Consider the following 20,007-nt stretch of genomic DNA (forward strand, 5'->3'; position numbering starts at 1 on the left):
TCAGCTCCCCTGGTGACAGACACGTTATAAATACCTCAAGACAGACCCATTTCAGAGGGGTGTCTGCAGCTGTGGGGAAGCTACAGATTGGAAATTCCAGCTGACTTGTCAGAGGCATGAAAAATATTTCCCAAAGCCACTCTGTGCTCGGGGGGCTTTTCTTGAGCAGAGGCTTCACTGGTCTCATCACTCTGCTGTTAGAAAGGCTTCTGAGGGCTGCATTCAGCCCAAAAACTAATTAGTGCTGGAGTCAAAGCCAGGGTGATGTGAGGCTTGCCCTTGGAGCAAAATATTCACACTGGTGGAGAACTGATCGTGGTTAAAGAGCTGTTTGGTGCTGTCTTGGGGTTGTGAAGTGGGGGGTCAGTACAAGAGCCCTCAGTGAATCACAGAATGTTCTGAGCTGGAAGGGACCCCCAGGGATCACCCAGTGCCACCTCTGGCCCTGCCCAGACCCCCAGCAATCCCACCCTGGGCATCCCTGGCAGTGCTGTCCAAAGGAGCTGTGGCAGCCCCGGGGCTGTGCCCATTCCCTGGGCAGCCTGGGCAGTGCCAGCACCCTCTGAAGGAAGAACCTTTCCCTAAAATCCAACCTAAACCTCCCCAGACACAGCTCCAGCCTCTCCCTCAAGTCCTGGTCACACAGAGGAGAGATCAGTGCCTGTCCCTCCTCCTCCCCTCTTTAGGAGGTGTGGACTGTGATGAGGCTCTATTGATGCAGGGCACCCCCAGCCAGGGAATAATGGACTCTGAATCCATGATTTCAGGAGGCTGAACAAATGCTTTATTAAGCTATACTATATTGCACTAATACTATACTAAATTACATACTAAAGAGACACAAAAGAAAAACCCATGATTGTCTGAGACAGCCAGGACACAGCTTTGACCCAATTGGCCAATCAACCATCAGCAGAATCCAATTAACAAATCACTTTGGGTAAACAATCTCCATAACACATTCCACATGTGCCAAACAACAGGAGCAGCAAGTAGAGATAAGAATTGTTTTCTCCTCTGAGGTTTCTCCCTGCCTTTCCCAGGAGAAATCCTTGTGAAAGTTGTGCCTGCTGCTCTCTGTGGAGAGAACTGAGGCCACAAGGTACCTGAGCACTTCACCAAATGTGCTTGTAGGGCTTGAATCACCCATGGGACATCAGCCAGCAGAACAGAGCAGGCAGACACTCCTGGAAGTGTCCAAGGCCAGCTGGGGTGTTTCTCTGAGCAATCTGGTCTATTGGAAGCTGTCCCTAGCTGTTTCAGGGTGTAGGAACTGTGTTGGTGTGGTTATTTCAGTCAGGTAATGCTGGGGTTCTTCTTTGAGCTTGATTTTTAGCATTAGCTTCATTACATGGTTGAGATAATAGAAAGATGGTAAAGCTCATGTATAGCTAGTGGCAGCTAAAGATTTTTTTGGTACAGAGTATTTTAAAAACTTTCTGGCTATTAGCATGTTAAAGCTTACAGATGATTGTTTTAGCTAATTACCAAAAGCACATGTACACTTGTTTCACACAATGCCTGCTTGTCTTTTTCCTATTAACAATACACAATGCTTCATTATTAAGCTTAAAACCTTCTACTATCTTACTAAGTATGTTTTCTTGCACTCTTAAAGCCTATCTTAGCTAAGCCTAAGACTCAAGTTATTGTTTAATGTCTTTGTTTACTATACCATTATAACTTTTTTTACTTTCAAACTTTACAGCTACAACTAGTTCTAAGTTTTCTGTTCTTTCTGTTTCTGAGGCCTATTTTCTCAGCTTTCAAAAAAACCTTCTCACTTTTACTATTTCCCACAGGAACTAGATTGTCTTCAAGGCTCCTTCAAAGCATTTTGGGATATGAAGATTATGTCAGTACTCCTGTCCCAGCCTAAAATCAGGGAGACTGCCACCTTCAGCAGCATGATTTAAATCACACCCAGTACCAGGTCTGAACCATCCCCACACATTTTTTCCCATATTTTGTGCTCCTGAAGGAGTGACCATCCCACCAAACCTGTCTGTGGCTCTCCATGTAGATCCCTGCCTCGTGCATGACAGAAATGTGATTTTATCCTGAACTGTGAATCTCCCCACTCTAAAACCTTTCTGGGAAACACTGACATTACCACAAATGCAATTGTGAAGGCTTTTAACAGCCTGAAAGCATTTTCATTTTGGAGAGAGAAGGATTTATCACCCTGGAGTTCCAGCAAGCTCAGTTCCAGGCAGTGCAATACCCGGGACACCCTCAGATTGCGCAAACAAAGGGAAGAGAGGAAATGATGCTGGAGTTTGTGCCTTCCCTTCCACGAAGACATGAATGAGAAATTTCAAGGCTGAATCATTTATTTCCGATAAGCCCCTCTGTATTGATTAAACCTGATCACTCTAGCTTGGCTCCTGGTATATTGTTACCAGCTTGCTGATGATGGTGATTACGAAAGAGAAATCAGGACACGTTTTTATTGGGGTTATCAGAGATTTCCAAGCATCACTACCTTGTTCCTTCCTTCACCACAGCTCCCTCACATGCCAAGTGCCACATTAACTATTTATGGCGTGGCTGTTGCCTAAAAGGGAAGAAATCTCAAAAAAAAATTTTATTGCTAGGTGTCCAACCTTAACACAAAATTAGAAGTGCTCTGCTTTAAAAATTCTGTTAGAACTTTTGGGGAAGATATCTTTATTTACAGAATTTAAAAAGAACTTGTTTACAGAAGAAAAGAGGTTCAATAAGTGTTTTTAACAGGGGCTAGTTGGTGGTGTTTATATAAAACAAGAATGAAATGGTGCAATATTCCTTTGCTTCCATTTTTCTGCACTACCACAAATTCCTCCTGCCCAGACACACATTACCATAAGGTTTGCAAGTGCTCTTGGGGCCCTGGTTACATTCGCTGCCTGCTCTTGCCAAAATGTAAAGTAAATTATTTTCATATATATTTTATGTGTTCATAAAAAGCTACACTCTACTTGACATCTGTTATCTGGATTAAGGCTTTTTGTTCAGCTGGCCAAAAAAGAGATGGAAGTCCATGGAGCATTTGATCCACCACAATCCACAGATGATGGTCATTTGTCGGGATGCTAATATGAAAAAAAATCCAATAAAACACACAATCAGCCTTTGGACTTAAATAAAACAACAGAAAGGGGAAGAAATACCAGGCCCTCCTCCATAATGCTCTCCCATTTATTATTTTTGCCTGTGTGGTCTTATGATCATAAATGTTGCCATTACAGTCTCCATGACTTTCTTGCATCTATCACCAAGAAAATGGAAAGCAAAATGCAGTTTTTTGGAGGTCCCCTCTGAATTCAGATGCCTGAACTGAAAATGAGCATTGAGCCAGCTCAGAATTGCTGCTACATTTACTAGGACCAGTAATGTCCAGAGTTATTTCCACCCTGCTCTTTTACAAGTCACGTGGTCCCATTTCTCCTCCACCAACACTCTGGATAAATGAAAAGCAGGCTCATAATCATACATTCAATTTTATTACCTTGCCACTGTGTGAACAGGAAGGCTTCAGAGATTAAATGGCATTTTAGATAAGGAGAGTGAGCAAACCATAACGGCTTCAACAACAGCAGCAAGAAAGAGCTGGGGTTTTTTAAAGCATTTAAATAAATGATTGTGGGCAAGAACTATTTCATACAGTCAGAACATAATTGGGCCCATAACATGGCTGATACACTGATGGCCATGAAAATTTAATTACTTATGAGCCACTGAATGAATTATGCAGTCTCTGATCATTGCAGAATAAAGTTTATAGACCAGATTCACTGCTGGCACAAGCAATGGAGCTCCTCTGGCTTCCATCATTTGTTCCAGCAGAGAGCTTGGCTCACCATCACTCCAGCATGGATCCAGAGTCCCTTGAAATCAATGGAAAGGGGCCTTGACTTCAAGGGACTCTGGATGATGTCTGGGGTACTTGGTGTTTTGCCAGCAGCTGAATTAGTCACAGATCCCCCTGTACACTCACATGCATTGTGGTGACACGTAGTGACCCAGGGCTGGGACTGGAAATGCATCCCTAGCAGCAAACACTCTATTTCTGTAACCCAAGCCCACGTTTGGAGCTGCTCTCCTCACATTTAGAACATTTCCACTCAGTGCCAGCCCCCCTGTTTGTTTGTAGTTTAAATCCTTGGAGAATGTTGTTCCATCACCCCCTCAAACCTCTCAGTAGCTGCCTGAAAATTGAAACTATTTTGGATGAAGCTTCATCAGAAAAGATATGGTTATAAATAAACATCTTCTTGCCCTGCTGTCTGTTCCCTAAGCCTAACTGTGAACACAATATTCCCAAGAAAGCTCTCTGGCACAAGTTAGGCAGGAGAAGGATGGTGAAGGACAAGATCACACATTTTTATGGCTGGCTGGTAGAAGGAAGTTGCTGAGCTTGCTCCTCTAAAACTGGACATCAAATTTTATCCTCAGATGTTGTCCAGCCTCAGAGAGGATCCATCTGAGCAATGCAGTGGCTGCAGCCACCAATTAACTAAAAAAATCCAAAGGAAGTTCAATAAATTGATAGTGAGGCCCTGGCAAAGGTTTCCCAGAGCAGCTGGGGCTGCCCCTGGATCCCTGGAATGCCCAAGGCCAGGTTGGACACTGGGGCTCGGAGCAGCCTGGGACCGTGGGAGGTGTCCCAGGGGGTTGGGAATTATCTGTAAGGCCCCTGGAAGGGATAAAATATAAAACATCTCACACCCACCACCTCTCAGGTAGCACCAAATGTATTAAAATCCCTGATTTAACCCAACTGTGATCTCACCAAACTAAAACTCAGCTTTGACACCTGGCATGGACACCCCCGGCTTTGATCTGCTGGGTCACCCTTGATGTTCTGCTCTTCTGTGCTGCCACAGCTTCCCAGCTGCGAAGAGGAATGGCAAAAAATCACCTGGCCTGCCTTAAAGAAGCACTAAAAACCTCCTGTTCCAAAGGGCAGCAAAAGCAAAACCAGGCAGAGTTGCTGTCATTTAGCAGCTGTGTTCAGGTATGAGATGACTCTTTGGTAATGGGATGGTGGTGTCCCAATGCAGGTTTAAAAATAGACACTTTCAGAAGAGGAAAGTCCACAGACAAACTTGTGAAATACTAATTCAGTCACTGACCATGGATTAGCAGTGAAGTCTAAGTTCAAATTCCAGCTAAAAAGCTAAATTTAGGGCTGTAAAATATAATGTTTAAACAAACCTCTACCTGACACCAACTGAACATCACCAAACAGAATTAGAGCTGGCTGAAATTCTTCTGGGTTAGCATGAAACTACTGGAAGTTTAAAGCTTTTACAGTTTTTTGTTGGTTTGGTTTTTATGTTTTTTGGTGGTTTTTTTTTTTTTTGGTCACAATCTTGATAATGGGCTTATTATGGGAGTTGTAAAATTTCATTGCAGCTCATTCGTCTCTTGAACAAAATGAAGCTCATTTTTCCAGTGGAAACAGCCTGGTCCTGATGATCCTTCCCCCTGTGCCAGAGAAAAGGTTCAGCTGGCTTTTTGGATCAGTTTTACTGCCTCTCTGCAAAGCCAGGATGCTGCAGAGAAGGGGAACCGCGGAGCCAAGAATTTGGCCTCTGGATTTCAGTGACATTAACACCCAGAAAGAATTCCTGGGAAGGACCACTTCCATGAGGGAAGCTGGAGCTGCTCCTCACAGACTGGGGCTTGTCTGCACATGCAAATAAACACATCTGGAATAAGAGGAGCCGTAAATTCAGAGTGTGAGAGTGGTAAAATGGAGAGAGCCATGTGGCAATGGGATTATTTCTTTTTTTATTTCTTCTGGCATTGCTCAGTGAAGCTGAGGCAGGGAAAGACACCCAGATTCCAGTCCCCCAACATTCCCAGGCACTGCCACTGTGGGCTGAGTTACTGGGAGCTGTTAAATGATTGTGCTGGAATAACTCCATTTGAATACAAGCTCTCATTTTGCTGTAGAATTGGGGAATGGGAGAAGTTTATCAGGGAATAAACTCAACTTAGTTATTTTCTCTCACAGTGAAAGATTTGCCTGGGTTTTGTGAGGTTTGTACAAATAAAATTGCCCAAGTAAAGCAATCAGTGTTTCATTAATGGGCATTTCACAGCTGAGTAAACTTTTTTCCAATGTATCAGAAGGCTCAGCCATTTCTGGGTTTCAAACCATTGGTTTGGAGTGGCTGTTCTGGCTTTCAAACACTCTGGTTGCAGGAGGAAGGATCAGCTGTCATATTCACCCAGGAATAAGTAAAAAAAAATGGATTTAGGACAATTTTCTAGAAATAAAGCACAATTTTCCTTATACTTAGGTGCAGTTTATTTGGAGTGGAATGCAAGTCTCAGTTCTGAAGTGCTCCACACTGAGGGAAGATATTTATTTCACCCCCTCTTCCCTGTCTGTCTTTTGAAAAGCATTTTCCTTATCTTTTCAGCCATAAACTCTCATATTATACACTTAAATCTGCAGTTTTAGAGATGCTTCATGTTCATGCAGAGCTCATAGGGCTCTCATTTGCTGTTCACTGTTTTTCAGGGCACTTGGGGTGCAGAACAGCTCTGAATCCATGGGAAAGAGCAGAGGGAGAGAAGAAGAAATTGGGAATCTCATTAGGAATTACTCAAGCTCCACTCTGACCTTCTCCAGACACCTGATGGTGCTGCCCTGGGACCAGAGTGGTTCTGTCACACACAAATATCAGCTGGACACACTTTGGGAAGCCAGCATTCCCTAAAAGCTGTGCTCCTCTCAAGGAAAGCAGGTGTTTGTCTGCAGCTTTCCACTGGAAAACCATCCAGAATCACAGCAAGCACCTTTCAGAGGCACTTATGGTGTACAGTGTTCTTCCTGGACTTTTTCTGCCATCAGGGTAGCATTTAGGATTTTTTTTTTAATGAAAAAAAAAATCTGGGGTTTTTTTTCAATAACTGGCCAGATTGGTCATTTAGCATGAATCATCTAATTCATCCCAGATTTTGGACTTTGATATTTATTTTGAGATATTTCTGATTTTGGAGCACAGCAAAGGGTACATTTCTCAGAGCATTTTACCCATTTCATCCCGTAAAGAATGAATAACAATTACCTAACTTGAAGATTGTTGCTTAACCACAGTTGTTAAGTGAAATCGTACTCTGCTCATGGTTCAAGCATACATCTTTGCAGCAAAGGAAAGATAAATTATAATCCTAACCAACATTGGATAATTAGATGCTTAATATGGGCAGGAGAAGGGAAAAAGCATTGAAATTGGTCTATAGGAGTGGACAGTTTGTACTGCAAACCCCAGTAATGAGTCCTGGAGCCATCTGACCTCTGTTAAGTCCTTTTTAATGTATAAACCTCAACATTTTAGTCTGAGGTTGGTGTGTTCCCAAAAGAGTAGATATCCAGGGAGGGTGGCCAATGAAAGTTTCATATTGCTGCACCCAATGGACACTCTTTTCTGCATGAAAATCACAGAGCATCTCCACAGTGCAGGATCTCAGCACCAAAAAATCTCCACAAGCTGGTCTGGGTTCCTTCAGAGCCTGTCAGACACCAGGATTTCAGCTGGAGCTTTGGCAGTGCCAGGAATTACTCCATTGTGCTGCTGCTCCTGAGGATGCTGATCTTGGGCAGAGCAGAGCAGAGCAGGCAGGTAGAGCAGGGATGGGTTTTGTCCACAGGGAATAATTGATGGCAAGATGTCCTGTGTACTCCTATTTCCTTAAACACTTTCCTCCTCCCAGTGTAATTAGTGCCAGCATCACCTCATGGTTTGTGTGGATAAATGTTTCCAGGGAAAGGTAAAGAAGGAATGAAATCATCAATCCTGTGATCTGCTGAGGGGCACAGCCAGCACTGAGGAATTTAAGATTTCAGGGCCTAAAGAAAGCAGTGGAACCCCATGTGCGTGGCATTCACATTCTCTGAAAAATCCCTTTGCCCAGGGTTTTTCTTCTGGGAAGCTGAAAGGCCTCAGAGAAAAGGAAAACAATAATTATCTGATTTGCTTCTCCTGTGTTTTGCTCCTTTGGAAGGTGTTTGGAGATTGTTTGACCACAAGTGATTGTTTCATTGGATTTTGGTGTGAGTTGTTTTGACTCTTTGGCCAATCAGGGCCAAGCTGTGTCAGGACTCTGGAGAGAGTCACGAGTTTTCATTATTATCTTTTTAACATTCAGTAAGTATCCTTTCTGTATTCTATAGTATAGTTAGGATAGGATAGGATAGGATAGGATAGGATAGGATAGGATAGGATAGGATAGGATAGGATAGGATTCTTTAATATAATATAGTATTATAAAGAAATAAATTAGCCTTCTGATTGGATTCTGGTGTGAGTTGTTCTGACTCATTGGCCAACTGGGGCCAGGCTGTGACAGGACTCTGGAGAGAGTCACGAGTTTTCATTATTATCTTTTTAGCATTCTCTAAGTATCCTTTCTGTATTCTTTAGTATAGTTTAGTATAGTATTCTTTAATATAATATAGTATTATAAAGAAATAAATTAGCCTTCTGATTGGATTCTGGTGTGAGTTGTTTTGGCTCATTGGCCAATCAGTGCCAAGCTGTGTCAGGACTCTGAAAAGAGTCACGAGTTTTCATTATTATCTTTTTAGCACTCAGTATCTTTTCTGTATTCTTTAGTATAGTATAGTATTCTTTAATATAATATAGTATAATAAAGTAATAAATTAGCCTCTGAGGACATGGAGTCAGATGCATCATGCCTTCCTTCATCGGGGCACCCTGATTTTACAACATCTGTGTGTACAAGAGCATGAATGTGTTTAAAAAGGAAAAATGTTGGGAGGAGATGCAAAAAGCCCCTGCAAGCTGTGCTGCTGGTGGAATTCCCTTCCCTCTGTGCTGACACAGGACAAAGCAGCCTTGAATGGGAATGTGTGACATCCTGGAAATGCTCCTGTACCTTTGTCCAGAGGTACAGGATGTCCAGGCAGCACCTTTGGCACTGAAAAGGCTCTGTTCTGGTAATCTCATATTTGCAGAGAATTTCTGCTGGAGGCTGAGCAGCCAAGGCAGGGGAAAATTCCTTTATTCACATTATCCCAGCACCAGGTTTATTCACATAATCCCAGCACCAGGATTATTCACATTACTCACATAATCCCAGCACCAGGAGGGTGAGCAGGACACAGCCAAGCAGGACAAAAACAATGGATAAGCAAGAGCTGGAGCACACACTGAGCTTTTTTAAACTCCTCCCCATCATGGGTTTGTCAGAGTCATCACAGAGTCTTACCTGTTCCCTCAGGAGCTCAGGCTGTCATCAGGCTGACACTGAGCAAACACACTCTGAAGGCATCAGGAGCATTTGCTCAAATACAATTCTTGCATTCACTTTTCCCAAGGCTTTGAGTCATTTCAGCAAATCTGGGAGTGGATTTTTGTTGGTTTTTTTTTTGTTGTTGTTGTTTTTGTTTTTGTTTTTGTTTTTTTTTTTAACCTGGCATCCTTTGGAAGTAGCAGATTTTCAGTCACATGGATGTGTGTAAGTGTGTTTGGGGTTTTTTTTCTCTCTGTTTTCCCATCCCCTCCGCCAGTATATTTTACACCTAATGGCTATTTTGCCTCCTACTTCCAGTCAGAAAATTAAAAAAACACGTTTTTACTGTCAAATCCTTGGCTTCCCACAGGCATTGTCATGCCTTTGGAAGATGAAGTGAAACATTAGTGAGGGATGCTGGGTTTGACTCTGGCACACTCATCTTCTGCAACGAAGTAACAGAAGTGAAACTGTGCTCATTCAATCACCTACCTACAGAGAAAAAATAAATAAATTTTAAAAAATAAAAAGGGGACAATGAATTATTGAAGCCAAAGCCAAAGCAAATAGTTCAGAGACAGTCCATGAGGTGAAATAAGTTCTCATTCATTTGTGGGCTCTAAAGTCCAAACAATAAAGCTACTCTAAAAATGTTCTGCTCACTGATAGCTCATAAATAAAAGAAATGTAAGTATGTCATATTCCTCAGTAAATTTTTAAAAAGTAAATAACTGGATTTTTAAAAAGTCTGACTTTTAAATAGTGTCTGGAATGGAGAATTTACTTTTTACACACATTCATGCTCTTGTTCATACAGGGCAATGGGATTCCACTGCTTTCTTTAGACCCTGAAATTTGAAATTCAGAGTCAACAGTCCTTGCTCATGGGTGAGGCAGCTTTGGATGCTCACCAAAGTTTTGCTTTTCGGCTCCACATCCTGTTCCTTCTCAGGCAAGGTAAATTCCCAGAGCTGAGGAGGTGAGGAGCAGTGAGAGGTGGTGGTTTGCTGCTGGTTCCTATCAGATCCACGTGTCCTGACATTTTCCCACTGCTGCTGATCATCCTGCTCCATTGCTGCCCTGCTGGGCTTGAAAAGGGCACTGTAAGTTACACCTGCACAAGAGCAGGAGGGAAAACATCAGCTCATTCCAGAGCAAGGCTGCTTTCTCAAGCTGAAGCCAATAAATATTATTTTTGTGTATGTATATAATGTGTATTATACACATTATATATTATGTATAATATACAATATGTAATATATAATAGATAATATTATATATTGTGTATAATGTATAATATATAATATAATATATTATATGTATATAATGTGTATTATACACATTATATATTATGTATAATATATAATATATAATATTATGTTTAATATATAATATAATGTATATAATATATATTATATATTATGCATAATGTGTATTATACACTCTAGTGTGCAGTCTCTCATTGGCTAGTGAAGATTTGTCTTGATTTTGTAAAAGATTTCCAGTGTTTTCACAGAATTATCAACATTGGAAGAGACCTTAAAATCATCCAGCCCCACCAGCATCATCCCAATCCCTGTTCCTAAGGGCCATATCCAGACTCCTCCTGAGCACTCCCACAGACAGTGACTCCAAACCTCCCTGGGCAGCTCAGCCCAAGGCCTGATCACTGTTTCTCTGACTTTTTATTCAATCTCCAACCTGAGCCTCCCATGGAGGAGTTTAAGGCCTTTTCCTCTCATTCCTTCCCTTGGGACACAGCAGCAGAGCCCGACCCCCCTCACTGCCCCTCCTGGCAGGAGTTGTAGAGAAACAAATTTATTCTTTCTTTTTCTAATGTAACAGCTCTTTCTTCTCCCTTCCCTTCCCTTCCCTTCCCTTCCCTTCCCTTCCCTTCCCTTCCCTTCCCTTCCCTTCCCTTCCCTTCCCTTCCCTTCCCTTCCCTTCCCTTCCCTTCCCTTCCCTTCCCTTCCCTTCCCCCTGTAGACCCCAAATCCCAGAGAAAACCATTTTTGTGGTTCTTTTTTCTTTCTTTTCAAAGCTTTTGCTCTAAGATGCTTTTTCCTTCCAGGATAATCTGATGACTGGAACACAGTGACTGAACTTTGGTACTGGTGTACAAAGGGATCAGGTCACCATCAGATGTTTCTGGAGAAGAACCAGCTCATTTGCTGTTGGTGAAGCTGTTTTATAGTCAATACACAGCTGTGGCAATCATTTTAGGAATGATCTGAGTCCTTATCTGGATAAAAAAATAATAGGGGTGCTTGTTTGATTATCAAATCATGGGTATTAGGGCTTGGCAGATGAAGAGTTAAAACACCTGTGCACTTTTATCCCAAAGCCTCTTTGAGCTGCAGGACACAAACCTCAGATCAATGAAGTGACTGCAAAAGTTCTTGGAGCACATACAATTTATGTGTGTGAAACAAGAAATCAGGAAAAGTGATGGAAAATTTGAAATAAATGATCTATAATTTAAACACTTACATCCCCCATATGGGGCTGCAATCCTGTGTTATCACCCAGCATAAAACAACCTGGAAATTCTTTCCACAAATGCCAGGCAGATCCTCCCTACAGTGGTTTGAGAGAATTTGTTCACTCTGTAGTGGGTAGAGGAACTCTGTGGATGAAGTGAAGTTTATCTTTTCAAACAGGTACCTGGATGTTGCCCAGGCTGCCCAGAGAAGCTGTGACTGCCCCTGGATCCCTGGAAGAGTCCAAGGCCAGCTTGGATGGGGCTTGGAGCAACATGGGACAGTGGAAGATGATCACTTCCAACCCAAACCATTCCATGTTTCTGTGTATGTTTTCCTCCCATAGGAGAGCTAAAAATTCACATAAATGAGCAGTTGAAGTGTCTCATGCCCCTCCTCACCACCACCACCCTGCCCCACTCACAGACACCCCACAGGCCAATGCAGTGTGTGCTCCTTCATCCTGACGTCCATCCCTGGTGCCACCTCTGTGCTCAGCCTGCTGGATTTATTTGCTTTATAGGACATTGTATGGCAGGCTGCAGCACTGCGTTCCACCAGGCCACACAGTGCCAGGAAGCTCAGCACAGTACTGGTAAATTAAAATAAGTGCAATGATGCCAAAAGTCGCAGAAACACAGAGGGCTTGGGGTTGAAAAGGACCTTAAAGATCATTTGGTTCCACCCCCCCCATCTTCTCACCATTGTCAGCCTTGGTGGCTCTCAGGCCAGACCCATTTAAAGCAGCTTTTCCTTGCCAAAGCTTTAGAGGAGCAGAATCTCTAGAACTCAGAGAGCTGCCAAAGTGAGCTCTTTCTTTCAAAGTCAGAAATAATTTCAAATTCCCATTAAAAAAGCCTCTCTAACGGAGATGCTATGTGGACACCACTGGTTTGTCACCTGTCCTCTGGCCACTGCAGTGACCTGCAGAATTCCCAGGGCTCTGTGCCAGAGCCAAATGTCTCCCTCAAGCACTCAGCTTTGCAACACCTCTGGGGTACTTCACCCTCTCCCCGTGCCACAAAGAGATCAGGAGCTGCTCAAATTAAATTCATTTATTAATGGAATGGTTTTAGTAGACCAAAATTGATTTGGATGAAAGGAATGCTTGTCGTTTATGGCTGCCAGAAAAAGTAAATATTGTCTACAGACATTACACAGCTTTCTTTTAACCAAAATTAAATACGGTCCGGAGCAAAGCAAGCAATCTGTAGAATTGTATTGTTATATGCTGCTGTTACAAACTATTTACATTGGATAAAAACCAGGTGTCTCAAAGCCAGCTACAACCCTAGTTGATTACTGTTGTGATCCTGTGTGTGTCCTGCCCTCATCTCCCCTTTGTGCTATCAGATATAAATCAGGAATTAGCAAGGTTAAGAAAAGTGAGTGATCCCAAAACAATCACAGAACAAGCTCTGAGCAGCAGAGACAGAGAGTGAGTGTTCCTCCCCACCACCCAGCACTGCTCTGTCACATTCCTTCCAGTTTTAAGAAGGAGTTTAACCCCTCCCTGCAGCTCTTCCCACATCCAACCATCTGTGTCTTCGATCAACTTACTTTCAGTGCCAGGAATCCCCACGCAGGTGATCCCTGGTAGGAGAATTTACATTTTAAAGGTACACATTTCAAAGGAGCCCGTTTTCCTCTAGCAGTGCTGTGTGGTGCCCCTGCATGTTCACAGTAAAACCACATCAAATAAATATTTGAGGGAATCAGCACAGTGAGTCCAGTTTCACTTTCCAAACGGAAAGCGGCGTGTCTGCTTTCAGTGGTGGCATCAGGCAGAGGTTTAACACAAGCCCAGTTTTGCTAAGTCACGATGGGGAACAAAGAAATCCTGCCTAATTACAAAACACTTGATTAACAACTCAGCCAAAGGGGTCGATTTACTGTACACCAAAGCTATTTGCTGAAATAGGACTGAAAAGGAAATAATCCTGAAAAGGGCTTCACTTCTGGTTTCACAGCAGACATACAGCACAGAAAGTATGTTCTTTTTTCAGTTTGCAGAAAAAGGATTATTCAGAATAGTTTGTCCATCCAATCAAACATTACTCTGCTGTAACAACATTGTTCTCAGTTCCCTCTCTCTTTGGTCCTCCTGCCTGTATTTCTCCTCCAGCTTTTGCTTTTCAGAGTCCACACTGTAAAAAGTAGAATCTGTGCTTCTCCTGATCTTCTCAAACTGACTGAAATCCGCCACATACTTTCCATTTGGGGAGAGGGAAACCACAGGCACAAACTCGTAGCCCCAGTGGATCTCCTCGGGGACGTAGGAAGTCCTGCTCTGGCAGACAGCACTGGTGGACTCCACTGTGGCATTCAGGAGCACCACGAGCTCAAAGTCCTTCTCCTTGAGGTTTTGAGGTGTGAGGTCTCTCAGAGGGCTGCTTTCATCCAAAATGTGGTAGAAGGTTAAAGGCAGAATGAGAAATGGACTCTCCGAAGAGGAGTCGACGTTGAATTTGACACTGGCTTGGTTCAGCAGAATCCTCTCCCCTTCTTTGGTTTCGTAGGTCTGAAGAAGCTTCCCAGAGAGCTGACACTGTATCAGGAGGCTCTTCCTCATGTTTGCCACTCTGATCACCAGGCAAAGCTCCCCGTTGTGTTTGGTGATGACAGCACAGTGGCTGAATTTAATGGTCTCTGCCCTTTTCTTCGGCCTGGCGATCTTGGCCAGGAAGGTACCTGTGATGAAGATCTCAATCAGGGTGGTGATGACCAGCTGGGCCACAAGCAAGAAAATGGCATGGGGACACTCCTCGGTGATGAAACGAAATCCATAGCCAATGGTTGTCTGGGACTCCAGGGAGAAGAGGAACGCCCCAGTCAGGGAATCCACGTTCTTCACGCACGGCTCCCGCTTCGGGGAGAACTTGTTCATCTCCAGGTCGCCGTGAAGGAAGGCGATGGCGTAGTAGATCACCCCGAAGAGGAACCAGGTCATGACGAAAGTAGCAGCAAACAGGGTGAGCTTGTACCTCCACTTCATGTCGATGACCGTGGTCCACAGGTCCTGCAGGTAGAGCAGGTAGATGCCGTCGACTTTGTCGATCCTGACGTTGCTGTGGCCGCTCTTGGACATGACGCGCGGTTTGTGCGCCTTGAGCATGGCGCCGTCGATGCCGCCATTGACCAGAGCCACGCGGGACCTGTTGATCTTCGTGGGCTCCATCCTCACTGCTTCAGTCCTGGGGAGACAAGAAAACAAAGAAAACTGCTGCTTAATGAAGCCAGAGCCCACGCTGAGGAGTATTTGAAAATGTTGATGGAGAGGAGCACAAGCATCGTCTAAACACGGCAGCAGTGAATAAAAACAGCTGGAATATAAAGTTACCACCGTACAGTATCTGACATCACAAATAATTTGATATTCTTTTTTTTTTTTTCCAGGAAAAAGAAAAAATCATTCTTTGATTCTTTGATTCTGGCGCCTGCCAAGTACAGAGAAGTAGGTTTCTTTTATGATAGCCTGCAAAAGAAATTTGTCAAAGCTGAAATTTTATATCAGTACTTTATTTCTGTAAAAGGCATTAAATATATTTTTTTTTCCTTACGTTTCTCTAGAGAAGAGGCTCTTTTTGATTAGTGAGCAGGTTTTCTTTAATGCCCTGAAGAGAGACATCTGATCAGAATTAAAGTCGCTGGGCTCAGAACGCAGATCCAGCTCACCACCTCTGTCCCTTCCTGCGACAGAGGCAGAATGAGCCAGACCAGCTTTCACTGGGAACAATTAACTTCCACAAGTGATTTACTCAGTCGGATCTGGCTCTTTGTGACGGACCTACAACCAGCCTAGAGGGAAACAAAGCAGACCTGAGCACATCAAAGGCGAGGTCTGCAATATTTACACCTGGGAGCAACACTCTAAAGCTGTCTGCGCTGGACAGCACTCCCACATTTTAAGCTGAGGGAAGAAAAAAAAATTTAAAAAAAAAGAAAGTAATTCACAAAATCAGCATTCTAAACGTGGGCCCTGACCTGCACGAACCCAGCAATCATTGGAGCACCCGACTCCTGGGTTTGTTTACTGGGCACCAGGCTGGATGGAGAGGGAGAGTGCAGGCACCAGGGCTGGGCAGAGCCCCCAGGGCAAGGCAGAGCCCTGCCCGTGCCAGCTGGAGGAGGCAGGAGCAGGATCCTGCTCACAGGACCAGACAGAGATTACGTAGAGCAAGGACAGTGCATGTTATAGTCGTTCCCAACAACAAAACTTCCTGCTGACAAAAGCAACAAAGAAAAAAAACATCCCATGCATCCTTTGTGCTTTGGCAGGTCTCACAAAAAGGCATTGTTTTGTCCCATTGTTTTCCTCAAAAAGAGCCTCCGAGTCAGTGATTAGTTTTCGCCAACTGCTGGAAAAAAAAAAAGAAAAGGAAAAAAAAAATAATGTCTTCCTTATAGCTACTTAAAAGAATTTTGCAGGAAGTACAAGATATATTTGTGGGACACACATGTGCCAGCCCAGGACATCAGCATAATTGCTCACTGAAGTACTTTTCCTGTTATGTCAATTAAGGAGAATTTTTGTTTGTGACTGTACTCATCACACTCTTGCAGGTTTTCTGGGAAAGGGTAATTAAACTTAGCCCTCATTAACAACTGCAGCTCATTCCAGTTTTGGTTTAATCACCAACATTTCTCTTCCACAGCCCTGAACCATTGCCACAGATACATATTTATGTAAGAAAGGAGTGCATCCACGATCCCAGTAGGAGATTCCTTATGTGACAGTCAAATCAACACACAGAGCGCAGCATGTCCGGATAATAAACAGGAAAAAACCTTCAAGTGATCTGAAAAAGAACAACGGGAGGAAATGTGGGGGCTGGGAAGGACTGTACATGCAACTGCTCCTCAGGCCAGCCCAAACCCAGCACTGCTGCCAGGGGGAGGCAAATATGTGCAGCCTCTAAAGGGAAACCTTTCAGCAAGTGCATGTTCCTTAGGGAAGAGGCTCCATTCCCCCACACCAAGCCTCTCCCTGGACAGGACATGGGTTTAAAACCTGCCCAAAAGTCCATTCCCCCACACCAAGCCTCTCCCTGGATAGGATATGGATTTAAAACATGCCCAAAAGTCCATTCCCCCACACCAAGTCTCTCCCTGGATAGGATATGGATTTAAAACATGCCCAAAAGTCCATTCCCCCACACTAAGCCTCTCCCTGGACAGGACATTGATTTAAAACCTGCCCAAAGTCTGTTCTGAAATCAGCACACCTCTCCCTCTCAAGCACACTTCCCCTTAGACTTCACCTGCACAGTCAGGATGAGATTCCCTGCTGTACCAGGAGGTATTTGGGATCTCTGCTCCAGGGTTGTCCCCACCCCCAGCTCAGCCCACCTTGACAGCTGCTCCTGAGAGCAATTCCCAGGGCTGACAGCTCCTCCTCCCCTGGAGGTCACAGGGATGGGGACAGCCAGGGCTCCACCATCCCTCCTTGGAGCTCTGGCTGGTGGGTTTGGGCTGGAGGGGCAGGGACAGGGCTCCCAGGCTGTCTGAAGGTCAGAGTTACCTGTGCAAGGGCAGGGATGGCCCAAGGGCACTCAGCTCTCCACACTCCCCATGGCTCTGCCATGCCCAGGAGACCCAGATCCTACCCCAGGGGTTGGTTTTTGTGTGGGATGCAGTGGGAATAACAACAGTTACAGAATCATGGAATGGTTTGGGTTGGAATGGAGCTTAAAACCACCCAGTGCCACCCCTGCCATGGCCAGGGACACCTTCCACTGTCCCAGGCTGCTCCAAGCCCCAATGTCCAACCTGGCCTTGGGCACTGTCAGGGATCCAGGGCACAGCCTCCCTGGAAAACCTGTGCCAGGGCCTGCCCACCCTCCCAGGGAAGGAAAAGATTCCTTGCCCTCCCTCTGCTCTGCCCTGGAATAGGTTGTTCCCTGCCCAAGAGCCCCAGATGAAAAGAATCCTGACACTGCAGCAGCCTCCCACATTTCCAGACCTGCTGAAGGACAGCACCACAGACACAACACCAAAATGCCACAGCAGAAGAAGAGTTCCCCCCAAAAGATGGGAGGCAGGAAGGAATTTTCAAGGCACAGTCTCCTCCCTGGTCTGCACCAACAGAGCTGTAAATTTGCCATTTCAGGTTTTAAGCTAAAAAGTGAAGTTTTGGTGCAGCCCTGTCCAAGCCTGGCACACTCCAGGCTGCTCCAGCTCCCAGCTAAGGCTGCTCCTCACTGCCCATCTCCCTGTCCCATGTGTAATATTGATCCCACATGTGGCATAGGGGGAAATTTTGGAGTCTGCTATAGGTGAATGAGGCTTTTTCAGAGCTCCCTCATCACGTTTTGTGTCCTCCCCTGATTTGTGACAAAGTTACTCAGCTTTACATCCACTTCCTGAAATGGATCCCAGCCAAATCCTGGTGCTTTTTTGGTGGCAGGGTATTTTTTGTGTTGATTTGCTTCCTAATTTATTTTTTTTCTCTCACATCACTCTTTCCTGCATGATCCTGAATTCCTCTAGTGCTCTTTTCCTCCCCAGGGAAATTGCTCTTGGTTTCCTTTCCCTGCAGAAATACTTCCCTTCTCTGCCACAGTGACATGAGAAGAGAGGATCTGTCACGCTGCCTCCCTTATCAGTGGCAGCAGCCAGCAGCAATCACTTGGGGAAAGAAACTCTGATGAAACCATCAGGAGAAAAAAGAAAAAAAGGGCTTCAGATGAGGATTCTCTCCTGCCCCCACTTCCCCACTGCTTCCTGAGTGAAGTGACCACTATAATATCCCAAAATTAATTATTTATGGCTGTCTCTATGTGTAAAAAACCACATTATAGCACCTGCATTGTTATTTCCCATCTGATAGAGGCACCTCACACGCTCTGCCCTGAAAATCAACCCCAGCCAAAATACTTTGGTTTGTTTGGTTTATGCTCACTCTAAATCACAAAGCACATCTACCACAGTGAGTTAATGTGAGCAAACAAGCTTAAATAATAAGAGTAATATACATTTTTAAATTAAAAGAACAACTTCTGTCTGTTCCCTCACTGATTTTACACCGATAAATTACTTTTTTATTGCTGTAAATCAAAGTGGAGCTGCAAATAAAACTGAGCTGAAGCAGAGTTAAGGTAACACACTTCAAGAGGGAAGAAAATGAAATTGTCTCAGGCTTGTCTAGCATTCTAAATTTGAATTACCTCCTCTCCTCACCAGCCCTTTTGGAGCAGCCAGAGGAGCCTCCAAGTCCAGCGCAGACAAAGCCAATAAAACACAGAGCTACATACCAAGCCACCAAGCATGAATACCTTGACCTTAAGGTAATTCCAGCAGCCAGGGGTGTAAGCAGCACACTGCCACTGCTTCCAGGGAGCACATTATCAGGGAGCCAGCCTGCACACACGCAAAAATGTTCCTCTTGCATGGAGCCAGCTTTGCTTGTGCAAGATCCCTCTTGGCAGACACAAGTGATTAAAAGCCTACAGGAGCATGACTTGTTCGAAGGGCCTCAGCTGTTTTCCTTTTTTTTTTTTTTTTAATTTTTTTTTCTTTCCCCCTCAATCAGACGTGGCTTTGCCACTGGAGCAAATCCTCACGCATGCTTCGCTGCCACTCCGAGACGGGGGCAGAACTTGAGCTGTTTTTTCAAGCAGCACAAAAAAAAAACCATTAGCAGGCTTGGCAAGGAGAAAATGAAAAGCCAGGGGTGAGGAAAGAAAACATTGAGGAGGGCTGCATAATCTTCAGATCTTTCCTAGGTCTGATGTGGTTCAGTAGGTTACAAAAGTGCCTCCTGAATTCTCAGTGCTCTGCGTAGCATGAACGTCCTCCTCCCCCTGGGCTGTGCACCAGGTTATGCTGTACAGCTGTCAGCCAGCAAAATCCTCCTCCATGGCTCAGCTCTGGAATTCACAGGAGTGGAGGGAGGCGAGGAGAGGCTGGAGAAGGGTGCTTTGCCTCTGGCACAGCCACACAGCTGGACACTGGGCTCCAAAAGGAGCCCTTCAGTGCCAGGACCCACCGGCGAGTGGTGACAGGCAAGCTTGAAAAGCTGAACTTACACATTTCTGGCTTTTACCACAAAAAAGACTGAGGCAAGAGAACCATGAATACACCCTCAAGTCGAAATCAGCTCCCAAAGTTTGCCTTCAGCTGCCACCTTGGAGCCACCATCAGCCCAGGGCAGCCCTGGCAGGGGTCACTCTTCCCAGTTTGGGTAGCAGGAGCAGGTGAAAGCAGGGACACGTCCTGGGCCAGCACAGGGAGGGCTGAGGGGTACTCTGCTAAAGCCAGAGATGGGTTTTTC

The 20,007-nt window shown here is 44.5% G+C and overlaps 1 protein-coding gene across 3 annotated transcripts; it reads right to left on the reverse strand.

Moving 5' to 3' along the window:
• Positions 1–12,775: 12,775 nt before the first annotated feature.
• On the reverse strand, positions 12,776–19,125 carry KCNJ15 (potassium inwardly rectifying channel subfamily J member 15). 3 transcript variants are annotated; one of them, XM_066571701.1, is made up of 2 exons: positions 19,010–19,125; positions 12,776–14,929 (listed from the first exon to the last, which is right to left on the reverse strand). In XM_066571701.1, the coding sequence occupies exons 1-2, from the start codon at positions 19,123–19,125 to the stop codon at positions 13,783–13,785; spliced, it is 1,263 nt and encodes a 420-aa protein (XP_066427798.1). In that variant the 3' UTR covers positions 12,776–13,782. The 3 variants fall into 3 exon arrangements, with proteins under 3 accessions (XP_066427798.1, XP_066427797.1, XP_066427799.1); XM_066571700.1 differs by having other exon boundaries at positions 18,989–19,125; XM_066571702.1 differs by lacking the exon at positions 19,010–19,125 and adding an exon at positions 15,296–15,363.
• Between the last annotated feature and the right edge of the window lie 882 nt (positions 19,126–20,007).

The sequence above is a fragment of the Molothrus aeneus genome, chromosome 2 (genome assembly GCF_037042795.1).
Source record: "Molothrus aeneus isolate 106 chromosome 2, BPBGC_Maene_1.0, whole genome shotgun sequence".
NCBI lineage: Eukaryota > Metazoa > Chordata > Aves > Passeriformes > Icteridae > Molothrus > Molothrus aeneus.

What these genes read in the sequence shown, in the direction of transcription:
- KCNJ15 (XM_066571700.1), bottom strand. Translation starts at nt 19,125, where the DNA reads ATGCAAGAGGAACATTTTTGCGTGTGTGCAGGCTGGCTCCCTGATAAT. An exon ending in TATTCATGCTTGGTGGCTTG is followed by an intron (nt 14,930 to 18,988) that starts GTATGTAGCTCT and finishes TTGTCTCCCCAG; the next exon opens with GACTGAAGCAGTGAGGATGG.